Here is a 25,528-nt window from a genome sequence, read left to right as displayed (position 1 = left end):
TACATTCATATGGCAAAATGAACAAATGTACAAATACAAGCTTAGAGGTTTTAATTTCACTTTTAAATATTTTTATCTGAGGAACAAGATTATCATTATAACGCACTGTTCTTCCAGGCACACATTACACTGGGTGCTGTTAAAAAAATCCAAAATATAAATAAAAGATTTCTTAGTCATATTGTCTTTGTTCCTACATCTTCCCAGTGACCTACTGAAATACACAGACATATAGAGTTAAATTTTGTCCATGTTTTAGACAGACAAATATTCCATCTAGTTAGTACACCACTGTAAGGTATGGTCATCATTTGTTCACAGGGTAGAGGGTATTAAGTTAGCAATCCTTAATATCAGACAGGGATGGACAATGGCTTCAAACTCTCCCTCCTGCTAACTTGCAGAACAGTACTGGGCAGAGGCTAGGGAGCTATGCCTTTTCAAACAGATAGCAGCAACACCTTGCTAGCAGTGTATCATACCTTTCAAGGACAATTATAGCTTTAAGTGAAATTACTCTGAGCAGCTCAATCAGTCAGTCAAGCGGGGAGGCCATTTCACAGCCTCAAAATATGACTTTCTTTTTGAAAAAAAACTTCAAACATAAAACCCCAAACAAAACCAAACCAACAGTTCCATGCACATGCCAAGAAATAACTGTATACATCAAAAGCCAAGCTATGCAGGTATGTTGCTTTGGCATTTATCCTGCATTCTTCTGTAAAAGACCCCCTACTACACTTATTTAAACAGCTAGACTGTCTCACTGTATTTCTTTTTTTTTAAGCTGCTGAGACTAGAACTAGTAAAAGAAGAGGTTAGTCCAGGATAATGAAGGAAGATCAGGGAATAAGTAGAAACTATTCAATTCTGAAGTCAGAAACATTTACAGTATTTACATTAAAATGGACCAAATAGGAATGCAGTCAAGTATTGCCATCTGCGACTGGTTTGGGGATAATGCTGTACCTAGTTCAAAATAACTCTGTCAGCTATTTTTCCAAGAAGCTGCAAGGATTAATGCGAGCTGTCTATTTTTAAATACTTGGAAGGTATTAAAATACAATGACAATGAGATTAAGCTGGACAAAAAAGAAAGGTATTTTCATTGCACACTATAATATTGGTAATAACCAATTAAAAAAAAAAGATGACTCTTGTATGATCTGAAATTCAATCAAAATGTTCCACTAAAAATGAAAACAGAGAGAACATTCACTGGTGTATGTAAAGGCAAACAGTCTGTACAATCTAACACTGATAAACAATATGTTACTATTTTCAAGCCCAGCAGTAAAGAAAGTAATTCCTCTTTGATACCAGCCTCCACATCATGGCAGATGGCACTGATCCTGTTCAAGCAAAAAATTTATGTCCAGCATTACAGTATCTTATAACTGCAAACTACAAAAAAAAATGAAGATTGGCATATTCCACCAGCAAATGGAAAGTATATGAATACCTAGCTTTCTCTGTGCACTATGGTAACAACCATAAAACTCTAAAACAGAATCAGCAGCTCTAAGTTATGTTCACAATTAAGACAGAAACACTCTGTGATGCAAGAATACCAGGTGAGAAAATGAAATAACAAATAAGAAAAGTATTTACTGACAAGGTAAGTGGAATTTTGCTTTCCACTTACCACTTCAGGTTACAAAGCAATCCTCTCATGAAGTTTAAATTTGTCAAAAACCTTACAAGCCACAAAGATTTTTTTTTTCCCTCCTAGTTTATACCTTCTTCCACGCAACTCCTAGCTCAGGACAGCATGCCTGAGAAAGGTTCTTTCAGCCTAATATTAGTGATAGCAGACACACTGAAATTCTTACAGTTTGCATCCTCAAATCATACTTTCATCCTTGCTTGAACTATGGCAGCTGAAGAGGGAACACAAGTCATCTGCTCTTGTGACTGCTACATCGTGCTAAGTTTCAGCTGAGGTGAAATGCTGAATGCTTCTTAAATGGTGTCAACTAGAGTTGTCAGGAGATCATAAGCCAGAGCCCCAAGCAATCTGATTAGAATCAGAGAGTAACTGGATTAGCAGAACTACTGAATTAGTATTTGATGAGCTGTGTAATTTGTGTTATCTTCACAGCGCTACTAGCTCTAACACCTGCAATATGAATTAGCATCTACCACTTCACATGTCAGGTGACTTGAGCTTCACTTAATGCAAACAAGAGATTTGTGCAAAGGTTTGCACTGAAACAGGTGAAAAAAATATACCTTTATCTAAAAATTCAGTAAAGATGCTTGCCAGCTCTGGAGATATGTTCTCATTTAATGTTCTTTCATTTTAGTCAACTTTAACAGGTAAAGCTAGGAGATACTCTTTCCTAGATGCAAGATACAATCAGTCAGACAATTGGTAGTATTTTGTCTCTGTAAGAGGTGAAAGACTTACAGGAACTCAGCAACAACAATTGCTGGATTCAGTGAGGGAAATGGCCCCTGCCTTTCTTAGGGACAGAAACTCCACAGTGCCTTGAGACTTTGGCTGCATGTCTGCCAACTCTGTTGCCACACATCAGTCTGTAACACTGTAGCACTGAAGGAAGGCAAAATTATCTCCTTAAGCAGCTGCAGGAAGCAGGTCCATCAAAAATAGGGCATATGTACTACTTTTTGAACAACCTGCTGCCAGTAGTATGCTTCTGTCAGGGCAGTCTGAGTGCAGAACTTTTCTCTTTTACTCCTGCAAGGTACAGGGGTCTCCATTCAGGTTTTAGATATATTTCATGCAAATCTGAAGCTTCCTTCCAGTCATGGGATGGCTAGACATCCTGTCTAGAATTACAGTGAATTAACATTGAAAAACAACTTTTGGCTTTCATAGTAAACATAGAATAAACATTTAAAATGAATGCTTTGCAGGGTTTTTTTGTTGGTTTTTTTTGTTTTGTTTTTGGTTTTTTTTTTTAAGTGCTGAAAGGGTTTTTTTGCTGTTCCCTTTTAAAATTATTTTACTGTAGGTATTCATATTTATAATGATCAAAACTTGAAACAAGCCAACTATAGTGATATCAGCTCAGCCATCAAACAGCACTGCAGCTAGAGTTTTATCCACCTCTATCCCTACAATTATTCCAAAGGAGAAAGACAGAATAAGTTACATTACTATTTATAGTAAAAGGAAATGATAGATATGGCCGCTTAGTAAATAGTAGGCAATAGAGAAAATACAGTAATTTGGACTTATGTCTTCACTAATATCTAGTAATTCACAGGTGGCATTTTACATCTGTGTGCTGTATTTTATTTGACATGTTCACAATCCTTTTTAAGTCAGTCACAAATCCAAACACAGTTAGCAGACAGGATATTTAATAAAATCAGATTTATAAAACTATTACTGTGTGAAACAGAATACCACCTATTAAATTTTTCTAATACAAACCCAGCTACTCAAATCAATAGAGAAGGAAAAACAATAAATAATAAAACAATGGGAAATTAATCGAGATCTTAACAAAGCTATAAATACATCAAACATTTCTGATGATATCATAATGCACTCTACATGGTTTTCCTTTTTTTTTTTCCCTTCACAAAACCTCTCCTGATATCTGCAGTTCCTAATCATTTATTCTATAAATACAGCTTAGTTGACTAAGGCTGAAATGTGCTAAGATGCAATAGCGTTTCAAATTCATACATGAAACAATTTGGAAGCTTCCCCCAGGCATTTGCTGCTGCAGCTCCCGCTGCTCTGCTACCCACAATCCCCCCATTTACCTGCTCGATGGGCTGCCTCAGCCCTGGTCAGGAAGTGGTAAAGCTGATCCAGCTTATCAGGCTGCTCCTCCAGGGACTTCTGCTGCCATATGGCTGACCCAGGCCCTGCAGCCTCCCTCAAGGCATTCCACTTCTCTATCAGAGCGAAGAGCTCGGAGAAGGACTTGTGATAACCCTGTCGCAGCATGTCTATGCAGATGTTCTTCTTGTATGAATTCCTGTTACTGGGAATAAGAAAGATGGATTTTAAGCCTTTAAACCCATATTCTGTTCTCTGCCTTACCAAATAAGTACAGATAACTAAAACAGCTTTCAAGAAGAGACCTCTGCAGTCCAGCAGCAGGGAAGGGGTATTTTTATCCCCTGCTCAAAAAGCATTCTGCTAAAATACGATTACAAATGTCATACCATAGGGAAGTAAATATGCCAGTAATGAATAAATACCAATATATATATATATTGAAAACATATTAAAAATATACTGGTGTTCTTTAGCTGATATTGGTAAAAAAGGATAACTGATGGGAGATCCCCCTCCCCATGTTTATATTAGTTCATGAAAACACAATGAACTTTTATTTTGTTTTAAAACAGTGCACAGGGAAAAATGAGGCACATTCCACATGTCAAAACGATGTATATGTTAAATAGTTTTGCTGTAGGACATGATGGGTTGGTTTAAAATGTCAGACAAATGCTATGCCAGAAACATAATCATTAGGTATTATTTTGCTTCTGTTTAGCATGTAACTTCACCTGGGACTGGCTTACTGATGTAAACTTTTGATAATTTCTCCCTAATTTAATGATGCAATGATGAATTTATATCAAAGTTGTCTCATTCATAAACACTGATAAGATATGCATATCAAAAAGTTGTGAAATCAGATATTCTCAAGAGGTAATACATTTTTTGGGGTATTACTTATGGGAATAATCAAAATATTTCTTTTATATGGCATGAAACAATCATTGTGTCCCATCCTGGAGAAAACTATGAGTCCAATGGGACTGCCTGTAACACTAAAGTACAGATGTAAAGGTTTGTAGTAGTAGGAATCTAGTGTGAGGAAACAAAACTTTGTCCCAATAAAATGGCAAGGACCCAGAAGTGTTAGTTCTATTTTTTATATTCCATTAAGTCTCCAAACTGTTTTCAAGACTATCTTTTTAGATTAAAATCCACTAACTTCAGATTCTCAGCAGCTTTCAAATAAATATGAAATTCTGAAAACTGGGATTTATAGTGTATGTAATAAATTCAGATGACCTCATGCTAAACAATAGCCTAATGAGACTAATACCTCTAGCCAAAAATAGCTACTGCAGTTCTTTAACAATGCTAGTAAGAGGGAAATGATGTAAAAAACTTCTTAACTAGATGTGAATAAAATAAAAAATAATATAAGATGTAAGAAGTAAATAATCAGCATAAGTTCACATTTAATATGATTAAAATGAAATCTGTTGCTTACTCCATAGATGCACGGTAATCCTTCATGGTTTTTTTTTTTTGTATTTTAGTTTCAAAACTGAACACAAAAGTACTACAAAAGCCTGATATAATTTAGACTAGACAGTACTGATTTTATCTTTAATAAATAAATAGGTGGGTTTTGAGATTGAAAAACATGCATTGCTCATACAGACATGAGAAAAGATGTAACTATTTTGTACCAGAAAATATTTGCAACAAGTAAATGTAAATGTTAAGAGAAGTAAATGTTAAGAAAAGTAAATGATATCTTTAAAAATGTACATTTTAATTTGCCAGTATATGCTATATTTGTCATAAATCAGATGCACAGTATATAGCTTAAAAATATGGTAAAGACATTATGTTAATACCATACAATATATTCTCTAGCATATATTGAATGCTTTCTGCTTTCTGTTTTAAAATTCTAACTAAAAATAATTGAAGAATATGGGTAAAAATTACTGTAAACTTCCAAAGGCCTAGAACTGAATCCAACAGTAATACAACTCAGAGCAGTGAAATAACAACTTGCAGAGCAGACACAGGCATATTTATTCCTATAATGTGATCTTTATATGTGTGTATGTGTGCCTGCATTAGATCATTAGATGTATCAGAAGTAAACAAGAAAATACTGCAAAAAGATCTTTACAGTAACTAAACAAAATGTCATTCAGTTGATTTTTAACATTTGCTGCATAGTCACTGAGCATAGTACTTATACTTGTATAAACAGGAAGACCACGTGCATGTAACATTATTTCCCATATACTGATGTTGTTTGCTTGGAGTCAAAGCATATTTTCTCCACCAGACAGCATTATTAGCAAACTAGTTCAGGAGAGCAAACATACAATAAAATAGGTAAGTTTTAAAAATGAGTGTCAATATTCTTTTAAGAAATCCTATCCTAATTAATAAAGTGAAATAATGCTGCAGTAATCATACAGCACAGCTCATGTTTTTTTCCTTAGGCAAAGATAACTGATTTTAGCTCACAAGCAATGAAGCTGCTATCTATTGTACAACCATTCAAATTTTAGTCATAAAGTTATCTCTCTGTTATTCTTAAAACCAGAAAATACACGAAGCACAAAATAATACTATTGTTTTCTTAAACTTCTACAATATATCAGCCACAAGTGACTGATCACACACAAACAATAAAATAGGGCTAGAAATGAATGATATTATGTGGATGAATGGTATTTGACACCTAAGAGAGCCTGACACTGCAACGAATTCTGAAATTTATTCAGTTATTGAAGTGGTTACAGATGAAAATGCCAGCGCCCTTTTTTTACCCACCAAACAGTGCTTTTGAACAGAAGGAGCAATGTAGGTGATAAAAGTAAACTTTTCATGATATCTTGAGATAAACTATAAATCAACCCTTAAAATCCTTTTCATACTGTTTTTTTTATGCTGTTATGCAGCATATAAAATGTGAGTTTAAATAGAGCATTTCATGTTTAATGTAACCGAATATCACCTTATTTCTAATATCAGTTTAAAAACCTGATATCTAATTAAAGGTACATTATTTTACAAAATCCAACAGTTAACAGCATGTTTCTACTACATTAATGAAGAAGTTTACGCTAAACCTTTTGAACCTTCCTACCTAATAATGTTAAGCAGGTAAATTTGTTTTTCTGCATGGCGCTCACGCCGAGTTTAGGCTTCCTTTGAACAATGATGTTACTTCAACAAGGAAAATGAAAAAAGACTGGCCTTTCATTCGTTTGCAGCCGTTCAAGAGGTTTAATGGTCTCTGGGGGCATCTACTGGAAATCCGGAAAACTGCACCCAGGACATGTTAATCCCGGAGCTGTCAGTGCGGCGGGGCACGGCCGCAGAACAAAGGAAGGGACCGCGCGGGTGAAACGCGGAAGCGCAGCGCCTCCGGCAGCGCGCAGGGACAGCACGGTGCTCTCCCTGCTCTGCGAAGGCTCCGGTTTGCCTTATGCCGGGCTGCTGAAGAACAGTGCCACAGCCACACAAACGCTGCTTGTAAGGAGCTCAACCGGTCGAACTGGAAAGAGCAGGCAGCTGTCATGTTGGCTGGGTTTAATGTTAAAACTGAAGCATGAGGTGAATATAAACCTAAAGTCCTCTTTCCCTTTCGAATGATCACATGGGCATGCCAGGAAAAAAAATGTTTCAGATGGATTTTTTTGAAAACAGGTTAATTTTTAATGAAATATGCAGCATATATGTGCATTTTTGGTAAAAACAAAGATACCAATTAATCTGTTTTTAATTTTAAGCAGATTTGTTTCTTTTTTTTTCCATCCATGAAATTCAACAGATGAAAACTATAATACTTAAACATAAACAGTGCTGAGAATCCACTGTTCTCTGTACAGTTACCTCTGTCATTACTGAAATTGTGCACATGTTGTTGCGTGTTTATTTAATCAGACTGGGTTAAACATAAATGAGGTCCACTTAGTAGCTCTGGTAAGGTATTATGCATTTATCTTATACCAGCAGTTACTGCAATGTGACATTTTATGCATGAGGTGCTGAAAGAAATCTATACCCTTCTGCATGTGTGTCATGGGGGTGAGGGATCAGAATAATTTTTAGCACCAAAAAAACAACCACCAAGAGTTGAAATTGTCATTTTGGTGATGCCATGCTGTAGATAAGGATTTCATGTAGTATATCACATGGGTGGAAGAAGCTATTTATTGAATGTGGATCTGCAAGCTTGAAAAGGCACTGCTTGCTATTGTTAACACTGTGCTTAAACTGTACCTAGTATTCCTACAAGCATACTTTTCTTAAACTACATAGCTACTTATATGATTTTCTTATATGGATTTCTTTTTATTTATTATCATTGCTATTCTAAAATTATCTGGAATCATGCTGAGGAACCATGGAAATCTGATTCTAATCTGTCTTTACCCATGCAAAAATCATAAATAATAACCTTCAGCGAGGCTAATGAAATTACACTGTTGTCACAATCTCAAGTACCTTCCTATCTTTTAGCATTGTACTTTTACAAGACAGTTAAGCAAAGCCAGGTGATCAGGACAGTACTATACTACATTCCCTTTAACTTAAAATCCTGCACAGCAAGGCTATTGGCATTCTACACTTCACACTGAAAGAGAGAAAAGAAAAAAGAAATTAAGAGACCAAGAGGCAGGTACTGGTGTCGGAAAAATTCAAAACAGTCAGTATAGCATAACAGATTTATTCATCATTATTTTAATTCTCTGTGCCTCCTGTCTGGTGTGGTCAATTACAGACATGCAAAATAAGTGGAAAAGTCTACTATTTTCAGATGACAGGAGTTTTTTTTTGGTGTGTTTTGGTTGGTTGGTTGGGGGGTTTTTATGTGGTTGGTTTGGGGTTTTTTTGTGGTTTTTTTTTTAGTATCAGGGTTCATATCTTTACATTTATAGGATTTAATTACTACTATAGGTTAATGCCAGCTGATTACAACACAAGTGTACTATAGCACTTCCATTTTGTAAAACACAAAATGGCACAGATTAAACAATGATAGTATATGAAATATTAAAATGTACTTCCCATGTAAAATAATTATGAATTATTATAATGTTTAAAAACTGTATTCAAACAGGCTTCATCCATTTGGAATTTCCTTCTGCAGTTAGTAAATCAATGGCTGATATAAATGTCTCGGAGAAGGCTCACAAAATTATGAAAAATAATCAAGACATTTTTGCTTAGGTTTGTTCAAACAAATACATTTTACTATTTTCCCCCTCACATCTCCTGTCTAGAAATCTAAAAAAAATTAAAATTAAATCAGTATGTGAATACTTTTCTACTTTGTGCTTAATTTATGTGCAAACAAACAGCATAAACAAGGGGAGACCAGAATTTCCTCACTAAAATTTAAAAAATATGGGCATTAAATAAAAAAAAAACAAAAAAACCCCACAAACTATACACAAAACACTAAAAAGCCAAGCATGCTGTAAGAGCTTGCACCTTCAGGTTGCTCTGCCTAAGAACTGAAAGAGGAATTATTATTTAGTTATAGTTGGACAGTCAAAACCCAACCCTGTTAGTGACCCATATCTGAAATACAGTTCAGAGTTCTGCAGGGCATTGCTGAACCCAAAAGCAATTATGGCAATACCTGGTAAATTTGGAAGCTGAAGATTTGACTATTGCATTCAGCAATGTTACGATTCGGATTACAAACATACCCATGTACTCACACTGTTGAAATCTAGATGTCATGTGTTTGGGCTGCAATCCACCAAAGTTATAGGTACATAGCTAATTTGAAAATGTATCTCAGTCACCTGAGTAACTGAGTTCAGTGTCAAAATTTATACACATAAGTACTTTGGTGTATCAGTTGGTCAAGTACTCAGCACATTTTCACTGCATGCTGCTACTTATACAGAGCTCTTTAACTGAATCAGGGCACAACTCTCTAATCCTAGTTTAAAGACTGTATAAATACTTTAAATACTTTTAAGTACTTTAAAAACTTCTAATTCTATGAAATATTTACTGGATAGTAATATGTTAAATTGTAGATTATAGTAATCTCATTAAAGAAAGTACAATAAGTGCCATTAAGTAGTAATAGACATTGGTTACACATCAGAATTTTTCATTACTAAGGCTGAGAATTAGCTTACATTGGAATGGGTGCATGGTGTTTAATTCCAAATTACAAAGCTGAAATAGCTACTGTCCTAATTAAAAAAAAAAAACAAAACATGAAATCAACTAAGCCTCCAAAATGTTATCAAAGGAATTCCCTACTCTAAACAATAAATAAAAAATATTGCATGATAATTTGTATGTATCTTGAGAAGGAAGAACATTAATATAAATTGACTTTTGTAACAATTTAGATTTTGTTTTTAAATAAGAAAAGGTTTATGGTGCTATGTATTCAGAAGTATTAATAGAAAGATGAAAATACAGTATATCAGAAAACAAGTATATAAGTACTTTATACCATCTATTCCATATAACTTTCAGCATCAGTAATGCAGTATTTTTCATCTTCTCTTTCAGACTCTCTGACTATTGTCAAACCAAACTTTAACCTAAATCATGCAATCAAAGGTGGATGCATAACCTGTCAGCAGGATCTTGCAAAGGACACATATATTGAACTCGCTTCCTTTTGTTCAAAGCTACGCTGCCACTTTAATACTACATAAAATGAAAAATTAATCAATTACAAACATCAAAGGATGACACAGAAAAAGTACTTTAAAATAAATGTAAGTATTGGAATAATTAAGAATCCTCATTAACCCAGAAAATGGAAATACAAATTTAGCAATGAACTTTTGGAACATTATGTCCCTAAACAGAAATGAAAAGAAAGGACTAAAAATAAAGATAAAAGCGCTAGCCTTATAAAAACATTCTTCACACACACCTGTGAATATTTCAAGCATAATCAGACAAAAACATTACCTTCATTAATCTTTCTGCATTTCTTTCTAAATTAATTACGCTCATTAACGAAGAGTAATTCCAACCATATTTTATGAACTGTTATTTATCAAAATGAAGTATTTCTCAACTTTCCTCTTTTATTTCAGAGCTAACCTAGTGGACTGAGAGCTAGAAACATCTGAATTTGGAACCCTTTCCATTTGACTTGTATGATATTTGAGAAGTCAAATTTCTCTGCAAGTTTCTTTCACAGTGTACAAAATTGTCTTTAGAAAAAGATAATCATAACTATTTACTTTCTGATTCTTCTCAAGCTGATGCTGTGAATTATCACAGAACCCTATTGAAATCTGTACATTTATTATACTACTGCTATGAACAATTCCCACACTATTTTTGCTTTTGTTTATGATAGCTCATTCAAGTCCCTAACAGAACTTATTCAGTAGTCTAAAGACAAATAGACCACACAGAAATTTACAGGGAAAAAGAAAAGAGAGGATTTTACACAATTCAGAAGGATTCATTGCAAGAATTATTAGGAAGTCATGATTGTACCAGGACAAATTAGACTGTCTTTTTTTATTTCAGACTCTCTTTGTATGTTAGAGATACTTCACTTTTATGAGTGTTTTAAAAATAGAAGTCAGTTGTGCATTGCTTGTATATTATCTTCAGTACTAAATATTGAACTATTGAGAAATGAAAGCACTAGAAAACTGTAAGACCAAACTTAGTAAAAACAACAAGATACATAAAAAAAGGAAAACTTCAGCTCACTGTGTTCTTCTTTATTAAAGTATGTCATGTATTTTATCTTTGCAAGAGTTTGATGAGTTTTTGCAAGTAAAATTCTGTTTCCTCTATACTTGCTAATAGTCATGAGAATCTGTAGTTTGCACCTTCCCATTAAAAATGTATTGTATTTTTTGAAATTATTCACCCCGCCTTTTATCCAGATCATGTCTTTGAAAGGAGGAAGTAGATAATAAATGGAATAATTCATGATTTCCCATTAAATATGAAACTTTCTTTTGCAGAGTTTAGAAAATGAAGTTCTACATAATGTACAGAAGTTGATTAGAACTTTTTTTAACCTTTTCAAGAAAAACCTTTCACATTACACAAACTCTCAGAGAAGTTTCTTTAGGAAAGGCAAACCATTCACTTCCCACACAGTTCTGTTCTTTAGATCACTGTCTAATTACACTAAATAATATGTTTATCAGGCCTAAAATTCACAGAGATCATTCATTTAACCAAAAGGAATGTATGCCTCTAAGTGCTAAAAATCTCTTTTTGAAAGTTGTTTAATAAACATTGAAAACTGGTCATGACAAGAAAGATTGTTAGGAATAATTCAGACAGAAAAAAATACATATTTAAATAATATTGTAAAAGAAATTTAAAATTTATCATCTAGCTCAATAAGTGACTTGTGCCATCTCCCTTTCCACAATCAGCAGGGAGTTTGGGATAGAGTGCCTTAATTTAAAATTTCTTTTACTATGAAAAGATACATTTCTTTGGTTGTGATTTACCCTTTTCCATAGTTTTTAGTATTTAAGAGTGAAGAAATATCCTCATGAAATGTGGAGTTGACACAACATTCCACCAGTTCTCAGAGTAATGCAAACAGTCATAAGGTGCTCACAGGTCATATCCAAAGATTGACATCAGCAAGAACCAAAATCAAGCTGGGCGTGAACATGAAAGAGAAAGAACACTTTACTCCTTTCTCCTTTTGCTGCTGTGTTCTTCTTTAGCTACCCTGAGCCCTCCTCTCTCCCTCTGCCTTCATAGTGTTATCTACAAAAGTAAAGTTAGCTTATCTACAAGAAAAGGTAGCAGCTCAAACCACTAGAACCAAATACTGTGCAATTAGGGACTGCAATACAAGATAGAAGCAGAATCTGCATTTACACATTATCTGTGTCTAAAATTGCCTTATGCAAGGTTTCTAGTAACAGCAGCTGCCACTCTTCCTTCCTTGCCTTAATCCCACACCAACAAGTTATTTTTCTCCTAACTCTTATTCTTGGCAGTATCCCTCCCCTGTCACTTAAGTGCCACATAACACCATCTCATCCCATAACACAGAAACGGTCATATCCACTTCATGACACAGAATTCTTTAGCCTAAATTATGCATGTTCAAATTGGGAAGCCCCAGTAAAAATTTAAGGTTGTGAAAAACGGTCCAACCAGAACAATGTGATATAATGACAAAGAAGAAACCTCACCCATAACAATATGATAAGCTGTCCAAATCTATTTGTTGAGTAAAATATTTCATAGGTCACCTATGAAGTCACCTTAATGATTTATTTGGTAGAAGTGACAGCTACTAGAAAGCCTGGATTAATCAAAACTCCAAGAAGATATTTGTGTTCAGCTTACTTAATAAATTGGTCCATCAATGCAAAAGACAGAATAAGGACAAATAGAAAAGCAAAAAAAAAAAAATCTAAAATTGAGTACCAAATGATTTAAATAACTTACAAAGAGAAGACAAGATAAGAAGCCCAGCCTAATAGTAGGGTTTACTAGTCTGGCTGAACTCAGGACGCATGGCTATGATGAAAATAAGGAACAAAACACCCTTCAAGCTAGTCCTCCTCTTCTCCAACAGCCCACAAACTCCATTCTTCTCCTGCAGTGGACTCTCCAAATCATCCTGGCCTCTAATCAGATGAGGAGGTTTCTTCCTGTAGTCTTGGAGGACAGATGGGGTGGAATATTTGAAGCCAAATTGGTAGTAGAAGCAAGGATGTAGGAAAGAAATCTTTTATTTCCACAAACTTGAGTACTCAGAATTACTCAGTCTTATTTTCCAGCATCTTTTTTCCTTAACTGTACGTAGCTGATACTGGCACTGAAAACAGCAGAAACATTGGGGGGGGGGGGGGGGGGGGGGGAGGCAGTGGGGGAGAGTAATGAATTTGTCCCTTTTCATTCTCTCACTGAAGAATGGAAAAATAACCTTCTAGCAGATGTCACAAACAGAAGATGTAAAATAGATGCCAGGTCACTTTTGTTCTGGACTTGCCAGCTTCCTGTAGAAATGCTACTGCAGGAAGTAGTAAACACAACTCTAAGACTTCTACCTAGTCCTTTTTACAACTTTCAAAATTCAGTCGTTCTCCAATGTAGGACTTAATGGTATATTTACATGTTTACATTTGAGCTGGTCACCTTAAGCTCTCTATGTAAGCTATGGAACAGGTGCTTCAAAAGTATAATCCACCCTGTTCTAAAGCTGTTTTGTAAATCCTAAAAGAATGGGTTTAACTAATCAAAGTACTTATTCTTAGTTATTTAAATTGATTATATGTGGTAATTAACCTAGTCCTCTGTATCAGTTAAACTCAGACGAAAATCCCTTTGCTCCATCTGAAGAGAAGGACAAAAAATTTACGGAAGCAAAGGGTTGCTACTATATTCAACCATTTCCTCGTAGAGCAAAAATACTATATTCCAGTTGTTGCTATACAATCTGCAAACTAGTTGAATGATTGATCTTCCCCGTATTAGCAATTAGCTGGCAATTTCTCTGGGAGATACAGCCCACCTGAGGGTGAAAGCCTTTGCCATTTTGTGTTCCAGGTGATCTTGAAAAGGACTAGCTTTCTGGTGAATTCTACGCAGAACAACCTACTATATCTCCAAAAGCATCTGATTGAATGCATATAAAATAATCTCATCTCCTGCCTAAAAAAGTCGTATCAGAGCCTGTCTTTACTGACACAAATTTATCAAGGCAATAACACACTGACCCACCACTCAGAAGACAGAAAATACAAACACAAATTTTCTGCATATCTAGGTCAAGCCATATGGTCTCTGGAAAATAATTCAGGTGTCATTTGATTACCAAGGGGTCTTGACTGAGGATACTAGAACTGCATCATCTAATCACAGAAATACATCTAGGAGCATCACGAATGGAAGTTTGGTTTTGGTTTTGTTTTTTGTTTTTTTTTTTTTTTTTTTGTTAATAATAAACTGTTCCTTTCATCAAAAAATATTTCAAAATCTCTTCTATTCTTTAACTCTGTTTTGATGATATGGTCATATTTGGACAATTTTCATTGATTTGAAGATTAAAGAACTATTACTTGGTTTTTCTGGCAACCCAGTTTTGAGGCATTAATGATTTGGTGAGTCAAGGCCAGGAACAGAAGTATCACAGAAGGCTCACTGGAAGCCAGTGGAGTCAGCGAACCTCCTAATAAGCTCACAAAAGCCTAATGCTGTAGCAGGAAAGCAGTCACATGCTGCATTAATGGAACTTTAACTTTTTTCCATTTCCAGCTATATGCACTGCATTCATTTCTTACTTCAAGTTAAAGTTTTAGAGAAGGAAAGAAAGCAAAATGAAAAAAAGAAAGTAATAACCTGTTTTAATAGGATTAAAGTACTATCTCTTAAGAACTGTTTTTTCTTCCTCTTATATCACCCTGGGACACAAAATTATGACAAAGAAGAGAAATGAAAAAAATCTCCAATTTTTTTTCACAGAAAAATGAGGTTATAACATAAGCACACTCAACAAAAATTTTGTTTGCTGAAGTCTGGAACAAAGTACAGTACTGTATAATAGAGGGATAACTGCAACCCTTTTTTTCCTTCAGCTCTGAAGAAACTAACTTAATTTTAAAGAATATTGTGAAGGACACAATTTTAGGGAACAGTTTTCATTTAAATATTGTTACTTTTCCCCATAAATATGCTACTAGCCATACATTCCTTTATTTAGGAGGTAATAAATCTGCCTAACATCTACAACTCCTCCTCCCCCCCCCCCAAAAAAAAAGAGTGCTTACTATTAAGGAAGGATGTGGCTACAAGAATTTCTCTTAACAGAGAAATGACTGACAACCTCCATATTAAACAAAAATACAGATATGAAGATAAAAGTGCAATAATCCACTTTTTGAATGGAAACTACTTAAAGAAATACACAGCATATTATAAGCCATTTGTCTCTCTTTTTTTTTTTCCAGAAAAACATCTGTTGTCTGCCAAGGCATAGAAAGGATAACATCGATTTCAGTAAGATCATTTATAGATATGGCATTTCCTTAGTTTATAAATTGGTTTAAAATTACAGTTGGTTATTTAGGTTTTTATAAAGATATTATCTTAGTACTAATTTAATTGTGTAGCTGCTAGTTTTTTACCACTTGTTTGTTCTCAAATGATTGTATCAAGTTTATGGAAGAGCAGTAGTAAATGACATACTATCAAAGTTTTGTAACTGCTAAGCTACTATCAAAAGCTAGAATTCTGAGAATAATTAAACACAAAGAACATGAATATAGTCTTTTAAAAGATGTACTCAAAAAACCTCCATAGAAATAAATTAGAATACATGTATCAGTTTAATCTTGCAAGATGCTTTGATAACTTTGAAAAACAGCATATTACAAACGAGTAAGGAAACACCCCACTTTGTGTAGGTATTGCGAAACAGATGATAAAATTCTCACTTCATTGTGGATTTCCTTGCTGGTTTCTTTTTCCACAACCTCCAGACTAAGAGTTTGGATATAAAAAGAAAAATTGCATAGGAAGGGGTTTTGGGTGTGGGTTTTTGTTGCTGTTGTTGGCTTTTTTTTTTTTGTTGGTTTTTTTTTAATAGCAGTAAAAGGCTGACATGACCAAATCAGATCTGTAAAATTAACTTTGAAGCCCCAAGGCTTTACTAAAACAGCAGTGACTTCCTGTGTAATCACAGAGAACACTTCTGTCCCTACCACAGTGTATGTACTGTGGAAATCCACTGGGTCTAATGACTGAAACAGGTCACTGGGTAGGCAAGTTGGTCTACAGAAATTGTTGTAGTGACTACAGCAACACTGCATAGCTGGCATGGAACTAGGGTAACAATAAGTGAATGTATTTATTTCTGTGCTTGCTCCCTGGGACCTGATACATCTTTCCTCACAGAGCAACTACATTACCCCTAATTCAGGAGACAGGACCTCTTGTCAACACAGCATTTGCTCAGGAAGGATCTGTTCCTTATTTTGATCCAGCTCAGGCAGAATGTGACTGAGGCATAGACCAATTCTAGTTTCCTTCTCTTTAAGCAGGGAATATTTAAACCAGCTATGACACCTAGCACAATTAGTACGACAGCATGATCAAAGGTAACTGTCCCACATCAACCACATGTACTCACAGAGCAGTAACATGGGACTTCCTTAACTCACTTTCCTGTCACTGTCAGGCTGCTGTCTCCCACAGACCATGACCACGATGACAGATTCTCATACAGAAACAAAGGAACAAATTGAACTTTGCAAACCCTGGAATGGCATACTGAGAAGGTCCTGATCAATCCTACCACTGAACTTTGGTTTAGTGAACCTTTAGTCCTTCATTTTTGAACCTAGGCAAAACCCAAATAAAAGAACTGGGGTATGAGTTTGCTTTAAATAGACTGCTTTCCTAGAGCATCAGACCAGACACATTACAGTCTTTGTACTGACAGTCAGAACACTTACTAGCTTTATCATGTTACCATTGTAAAAATAAAGGCAAATTGGACATGTGTTACAGGAAAGAGAAAGGCATCTGCTGGCTGAGTCTTATCTGGTATGGTTTTAGGACACTGCTAAAGTCATTACCCCTCAACTCAAATTTGTTAATTTTCTAGATTTTAATTTGAAAGTTTTTAGGAAAGGTTTGTCGGTCCATATTTGAACTAGGAAGGAGAAAAGAAGCATGCTTTGCAAGCAACTAATGGTCGAATTCCTGTCTGACTGATAAAATGTTTTTATGCTGCAAGGGTGATCTTACAATATTAATTGTTAAGGTGCCTAGAGGCCTTGTATATGCATCTTTTTATTATTTAAATATTGAAATAAATAAATAATCTCACTTAAGCAACCAGCAATTCAGATTTCTTAGAATTCTTTCATTAATTTTGATGATGCTGAACCCCAGATCTGTTAAAAGACTCCAGAAGAATAAGTCAGCTGTAGTCTCTTGTAACTTCTAAATGTAAATACCTCAGCTCTAAGAAATCAAAAGTTATCTAGATTTCTTTCTTTCGTTGGGTTTTTAAATAACTAATGGTGTATTAAATGCTTCACCACAGAAGTCAGCACTTGGGCTTGGCTAAACAGTAATTTAAAATTGCAAGAATGTGTATGTCGGTATACAAAGCTTTCACCCCAGAGGAGATATTTCACAGAGGCTCAATAAAAAAAAGCAAGGGGGAAAAAAAAGAAAAAGAAACAGAATTTCAAATATAATTACTGACACAATCTTAACAATAATGTTACAGATGTGATATAATTGTTAAATATACAAATTATTTAACTGAGGAGTTAAATGCTTTGATATATTAAGATCAGGAGAAATGAACCATCACTATTTAATATCAACTTCAATTTTAAATGCCAAGTTCCACTAAAAAGGGTAGGGCCTGGGGAGCTTTAAATTTAAATGATTATGATGAGTAGAAACAAAGGAAACAATAAACTTAGGTATGTTAAAATGCCTCAAAAAAGGCCAACTTACGCAGCAGCTTCTTGTTTTGACAACCCTTTGATATTCGTCGCCAAATAATCATCTATGCCATCTTTGTCTTTGATCAAATGAATCCTAAATTTAAATGAAAAAAAATAAAAGAAACACTGTGAGGTGGTAGAATAGACTTCTGCAGCATGTATAATATATTAACATTGCCAAGTAGAGCTAAATACTGAAATACTGAGCAAGTAATATATCAGACATTCTATAAACACATACAAATATCTTGTTAATTTTTTGGTCTGTAGGTATTTCAATCGTGATTTCTAGAAGAAAACAGAGTTGGTGTTAGCTTTCTAGGACCCAGTTACCTCATATTTCTGTCTAAACTAGAAGAAATTGTGTATTAGCTAAATCAGTAATAATTGATTAAGCCATCCATATTTAAACTGTTTTCTAAAGAAGAACCATTACATTTTTGTATTACCAGTATGGGCCACAATGGTCCAATCTATTTTGTATTTATTTTTTTTTTAAATTAAAAAAAAACACAAACCTCTGCAAAAACTGTCCCAAACCCAACTCAAAATGTTTTCCTCAGTGCATTGCAGACTTTTAATGCTGTTCTCAGCTTTCCACACTTCAAGCAGCATATTTCAAAAGGTGGTCCACTAACAGCGTAATACAAGGGGCATCAAAATAAACAGCAAATTTCAAGATGCATGGATTGAATTTTAAAATTTGGACTGTACATCATTTCACCTTTCACTTGAGCCATCATCTCTTTGCATCCCCACTCTGATACACAAGAGATGCCTAGAATTTTAAAGGATAATACATACTTACTGACCATAAAGTGTACTTGAATAGATGCTGATATCCTGACTTTGGAGGATATTTATAAAATTAATGTGAATTTATTTTTATTTTTCTTTAAAAGAGCATGAGGATTGTCTGGTTAATCACTCAAAGATAAAAGAAATTCAACATCAGTGTTCCACATAAATCTACTACTTTCCTCTTTCTCTCTCTGTATTACACTGCTGTCTTTCATTACAGTGATGAGACTAAACTCTTTTCATAATGTTAGCTAATATAAGTGTCATTCTCCTTATTGCTCTGAGAACACCAAAGACACTTCATGAAGTTAATTTAAATGAAAACAAAATAGCTAAGCAATGTAGAGATATTTTGACATGTCTGTATTTAAAACAATGTAATAGTAAAAACTTCTGGCATAAATAGTACATTTAAATTTGTTCCAGAATTTATTACTACTGCTGCACCAAACAAGGGCTTATGCTTTCAAGCTGCACATAACACAAGCCATATGAGCTGCTGCTGACCATGAAAAATGTACACCTTATGGATATTGCCATAAAAAATCAGTTATAATCAATACCAATATTTAATCCATATAAAAATTTTCACACCAAACCAGTGACAATTTAGGAAGATAAATTAGGATAATGAAGATGAGGTAATTACTGCATATTTTAATTTGATGTAAAACATATTTCAAGATCCAGTAGGTTTACATGAGGTAATACAAAAATTGAAAAATAATATCTCTGGATAGTTAAATATGAAGTGTTCAGTAGGCAACACAATAAGCACTCGGTGACCTTCGTACTTTAAGACTGCAAAAATTAGCTTTGTGCACTTAAAGGGCACACTAGATATGGGTGGGGTGTCCAAACCTCCAAACTGAAACAGTCAACTAAAACAAACAAATTCCTAGGCATCACTATCAGCTTGCTGTAATTTAATCTACACTGCAGCTAAAAATCATCTCTAAACTGGAACAAAGGAAAGCTTGATGCCTTCTCTTTATTTTCTCAAAGGTGTTTTAAGAAAAAGTAATCAGGAAGAAAGCCCCTAGAATCAGATACAATTTAAAATGTCACCTGCCTTATAGTCAAGGTATAAATTTCTGAGCTCTGTTTGCTAACACCCTCTAACTTAAAGAGAACTACAGCCAAGGGGGGTGGGGAAACCAAAAGCAAGAAATTGCAAACCAATTACTGTTTACGTAAGTTCTGCAATAACCTTTTCTAAAGTTAGTAAAAACAATCAATTCTTATCTCATTCTGGCTGTTATTATCAAATGTGTTAATGCAGCAATAACATAGAAAAGACAGGCAGATGATACATAGGAAAAAATACGTGGTAGAAAATTTTGTCAACTCAAATAATTTTTTAAAATGGTTTATAATATGCAATGAGAATTAAAACCAATAATTTTAATTAATGTGAAGAACTGGATTGTGACTTGAAATGGATGTTGATTCTTAATAAAGAAATGAGGTGAGGGTGGCACTGGCTAAAGACACATTTTTTCTTTCCCTTCAGATGTTGTCACTTGCTATTTCCAAACTATTTTAGCCTTATTTCTCCAGTGTTTTCAGGATGACTCACAGTATTTCATAAATAGTTTATTAAAAAGTCTACTTCACCTGTAAATTGGCTTCTATTTAATTTTATATAACTCATTTATTAAAAACAAATATATTTAATCCAATGGACACCTATTCCAGAGTTAACATTTTACACCATGCTTTCCTATCACTATTTCTGTTACCAGTTTACGCAACAAAAAAAATAACTACTGTTATTTTTCCTAGAAATAAACTTAATGATTAATACACCTGGCTTTTTACTTAAAGAACAGAACAAAGTTCCATAAAGGACCAAACTGTTTTTCACAAAGCTTTCTATTCTCACTGCCTATTCTGTTAACTCGGACTCCAGTTTTCTCAAAATTTCCTATCAAAGAATATGGCAGTATGAGCCCCTCAGAGAGACTGGGCATATGGCTTCCACATTACTAATCTTCACTGCTTTTAGACATGGACATGCAGCTGCTGAACTCTAAGATGTTGCAGACTCTTCAGCCAAAGGCTAAGGTGATTGAGCATGGGGGTTTGGGAGGAGGTGTTAGGGAAATGAGGAGGAAGAAGAAATTAGCCACAATTATTTCTGAAATGGAGGCAGTTCCAGGAAATAGACCATACTGGGGCAGAGTAGTAGCTGAGACCAATACGTGCTGAGGGAGACAAAAATGTATAGATACAAGTAACTAAAACAAGAAATTAATGCAATGGAATAGGAAGCCTTGTAGGAATCTGCAAGAAGATGGCTTAGAAGTATTATGGCACTGTTGTTAACTCAGTTATTAAGTACAGGATAATGCTTTTCAAGCCAGTTTTATTCATCATATTTTGAGAGATGCAAAACTATTTTGTGCCTGAATAAAAAAAACCCAAACAACAAAAAACCCAACAAAACCAAAATCTTGTCTTTCCATCCAAATAAGTACATTTTCAATGACCTACATTCATAACAATGCTAAACAGAACTACCTTCCTGCAGCTGTTGAAGGGGTTTTGAGAAATTAGGATATCTACCTTACGCAGAACACATTTCCTATATAGGTTTTTCCCCTCTTTTAATTATGAAAATTTCCTAAAAAAGAAATTCTTTGCCTTTGATTTTTGCAGTTTTAAATATTGCAAAAAACCCAAACAGAATTTGTCACCTTAGCTGGTTGAAGCTATTCACCATAAGTTCTGAGAGAAAAGAGGTACATACCTTGCAGAGTCTAATGAGGGGCCAAGAGTCTGGTTTATGAACCTGGGATGCTCCTCTGGGCTTTGCAGGATTTCTTGAGGCAACACATTCACTTTAACTAAAACAAACAAACAAAACACAGGTTACTTGAAACAATGTCTTCACAATGACAAACTTTCTTATCCTTTTTGTGCTGCTCCTCAGTCAACTTCCTTTTTTTTCCAGTGCATTACATATAAACCTGGACTCAGGTTCCACACAAATCTTTTCAGGCCTCAGCATTACTTCAGTAGGACATAACGTGAATGAATGGTCATGATCTTTCTTTCAATGAGTTTCTCTTTTTCCTCAGAGTGCTTTTGATTTGCACAGGAACAACTAATTCAGGAACCTTACTTGCACATGATTCCCTGCTCTTCCTCAAGCTATCTACATCCAAGTATTAGTAATATTTTAAGTTAATACATAAGGTGGAGAAATGATTGAATGTACAGTGCAATGCAACAACAGGCACTGTATTAACATTCAAAATAATACATAATCATAATAGTAACAATCCTTTGAATAAAAAATGTAAGTAATGCTATTTTTACAACACAGGGTTTTACTTAAAACAAAAGCTGAAAGCCCCACAGTTATGTAGAATCATCTAGCTTGTCATTTTGAAGTACATAAATGCTAATAGGACTTTTTTGTCATATAGAGCTACTGTGTTTTTTCCCCAAGTATTCAGTCTACACTTCCTACCATTAAAGTTTCAGCTGCCAGTTCCTTCATTTTGCATGCCTGTGATCTGAGGACGTTAGCAGCAGGAGCACCCTTACTTTTAAATTTGGTTTAATGTAGGTATTGCATGCCCTGCTGGTAGGCCTCAAGGCAGAAACTTTTAATGGGAATGAGAAAATAGAATATAATAGGAGGGGGGGAAGAATTTAACCATTTGCTACATTTAGTGAAAGGAAATTTATTTTACAGGGAATAAATGTTAGATATGAGCCAACTTGATTCTGAATGATCAGCATCAGACTAGCAGATATTTTACATATTAGCACTTCTGGGATCAAAAGACATTCCAGTGATGCAATGTTTTGCTGCAGTTTTAGTGAAATAATTTTTTAATTGCATTACTTAGAATGGAATAATTGAGACAATTAGAGATTGAAAAGATGACAGCATATGACATTTCCCCTAAGTCATTCTTTCAGGGCTTAGTACTAATGCTAACATCTGTTACAGAAAGAAAATAATGTTATTTATTAATAAACTAACCTACAATTAAAGGCAGCATTTTACAGAAGTGTGTCATAGAAAAACAAAATCAATAGAATAAAAGCATATGGGTAATTCATCACTATAAAAGAGTACACTTTTTACAAAGAACGATGGGCTTCTATTCACAAGCAATATAGAAAGTAAAATCTCCTTTTAGGAAGATGCTGTTCAGTAAGAAATAGTAATTAAACTTTGGAACAACAATATTGAAGCCCAGAGAAGATGAAAATCTTTCTACAGTCCTCTTAGTTTTGAGGTATTAGGTGAGAAAAAGCAAGTAGACAACATCTTAATGGCAGCTGTTGCATTTGGCAAGGCAGGATAGATGACCATTTGCAGCTGTAGTGTAGAAAAGGAAGGGGTAAACTGCTGAAGGGAGACCCTGGAAAGCCCTGGTGGAGACACTGCAACCATGAAAAGCTATCAATTGGTAGCTGTGTTCTGTGGCATGCCACAGGTCACAGGCGCCATGTTGCACCCACGTGGGACCTAGCTGGAGCATACAGTAGCTCCTCACTGACCCACACACTCCCGGTTCCTACCCTACAGACATCAAGCATATGATAAGACAGCCTGGCACACACAGGTCTCACACTAACATGAAGCACAGACACAGACATTTCCTGAGTCCAATACTGCCTCACAAGGATTAAAACTATTGTGCTGATTCCTATTTCAAACTCATATCTTGGGATTGAAAAAAAAAGTCTGCTTCATACTAATGTCAATTTAATTTTTTGCTTTAGAAGGGGGAGGTTGCTTTCCAATGAAATGCTGGTCTTCTCTCATTTCCAAGGTATCTCTAATCTTTACAGGTAAATTACAATCATGGAGAGACATGAAGGTATCAGCAACACATCCTTCTGAAATGTGCCCTATTACACTCACATACATTTTGTTGCTGACCATTTAAAGACTGCTGATCCCTTTCCATCCTACTGCTGTAATACAAGGCCCAAGCCACTTAATCAAGTTTAATTAATTTACTTAATCAAGCACCCGCAGAGTTCAGCAAAAGACAAGGCAGTGAAGTTTGTTCCTAAAGAAGAGCTATTTCATCACATGAAGTGAATCTCCCCAGAGGCTGGAATTACTCCAGCATGCATTGAGACTAAAGATGAAATGCCAACTGATCATGATGGTGTTTCCTGGCGCATTTTAGGAAACATGTTTGCTGCCACCTCATTCTTCCCATGCATTTTCTGCACAAAAGCAACTGGAAGCTGAGCATTTCTGAGGGGCAGCAGCCTAGGAAGTAGGCATGGCTACATCCAGCTCCCTTTGCACACCTATTTGCTGCTACCCAGCACCTCATAAAACAAAAGGATGTCAGAGTGTGACAGGACTGACTTACAGCCATGCTTCTTTATCACGCTGAAAGTACCAATATGATTGATTAAAACAATTTATTTATTTATTTATTTATTTATTTATTTATTTTAATCTATAGCTTTCATGATAGATGGAATGTGGTGCAAGTAGCCGGGATGAGGCCACAGCTCAGACCAGCACTTGGTTTTGGGGCAGCAGACCCATGGTTTGAACCTCCTCTGGCTTTGTGGCTATCCATCCCTGGCTGTGGGCAACAGAAGACAGCCTCCCCTTGCCGCTTCCTGTCCTTCACCAGCCACCAACAGGTACACTTTTTGTTCCCCTCACCTGTTAACCATCCTCTTACCCTACATACCCTCAATCCTTGGCTCTGGTACGGTCTCAGCCACTTTAAATAAATAAGAAAGAATTAACCGAACTTTGTAAGGGAACAGACCTCTACCCATGGTGTTGCGGCTGCAGGATGAGCTCTTCGCTGCCGAGCCTTCCAAACCCTTCGCTTAATGGCTTCGTTACTCTCCTGCCATCGCCTAAGACGAGACGACGTGTGCGTCCTGGGACGGGCGGGGGGCACAGGGAGCCCCCAATGGCCCCAAACGGTCGTGGCCCCTTTTCTGCCGCCGGCTTCGGCCCCGTTGCCACCGCCCGTAGCCGCGACGCTTGGTGCCTCGCCATGGCAACGGGGGTGGGCGGCGCTGAGGGCCGGCCTCCCGCCTCGCTGCCTGCCCCGAACCCGCCTCCCTCAGGCCATACCGTCCGCCCCGGTGTGAGGCACCTCTGCCCTTGGTGTGTGAGGGGCGGTTGGACTCCGAGGCGTGAGGAGCGAGCCTGGTGCCTCCCTCTGGGTGAGGCCGGGGCAGGTGGGCCTCAAAGTCCGGCTTAGACCATGGAAAACGTGGCCGCTGTGAGAAATCAGGACCACTCGAGGTGCTCCTCGTTAACGGGTCCTCCAGCTAACGGAGTGGTTGTGTGGTTTCTTGGAGCTCAAATGAAATCCAAATGAGCTTATCTGAAACGGGAGCATGTCTCAAAGTTAAGTGAATTTCTGAGGCTGACAAAGAACCAGTGACAATATCATATCGATACTTAAAAAGGAAGGTTTGTGGGCAGTCTCTCAGTTTATAGATGAACACTTGCTGGAAGCAGGCTTTTTTCTTTCAGGATCTCTGATCTTCCCAACATCCTTCAGGACTTTTGTGCAACAGAAAAGAGCAAGTAGAAAAGTCT

At 35.8% G+C, this 25,528-nt stretch overlaps 1 protein-coding gene across 1 annotated transcript in view; it reads right to left on the bottom strand.

Moving 5' to 3' along the window:
- TTC29 (tetratricopeptide repeat domain 29) overlaps nt 1-24,747 on the bottom strand; it is a 126,385-nt gene extending 101,638 nt beyond the window's left edge. The window contains exons 1-4 of the mRNA XM_034064461.1: nt 24,657-24,747; nt 21,719-21,815; nt 18,176-18,259; nt 3,742-3,965 (exon numbers count right to left, since the gene is read on the bottom strand). Of these exons, the coding sequence (XP_033920352.1) occupies nt 3,742-3,965; nt 18,176-18,259; nt 21,719-21,815; nt 24,657-24,747 (496 nt within the window). The remainder of the gene's footprint in view (nt 1-3,741; nt 3,966-18,175; nt 18,260-21,718; nt 21,816-24,656) is intronic.
- Nucleotides 24,748-25,528: the final 781 nt, after the last annotated feature.

Source organism: Melopsittacus undulatus, chromosome 7, assembly GCF_012275295.1.
Source record: "Melopsittacus undulatus isolate bMelUnd1 chromosome 7, bMelUnd1.mat.Z, whole genome shotgun sequence".
Taxonomy (NCBI): domain Eukaryota; kingdom Metazoa; phylum Chordata; class Aves; order Psittaciformes; family Psittaculidae; genus Melopsittacus; species Melopsittacus undulatus.
The sequence above is the reverse complement of the archived record's forward strand: the minus strand, read 5'-3'. Positions and strand labels throughout refer to the sequence as shown.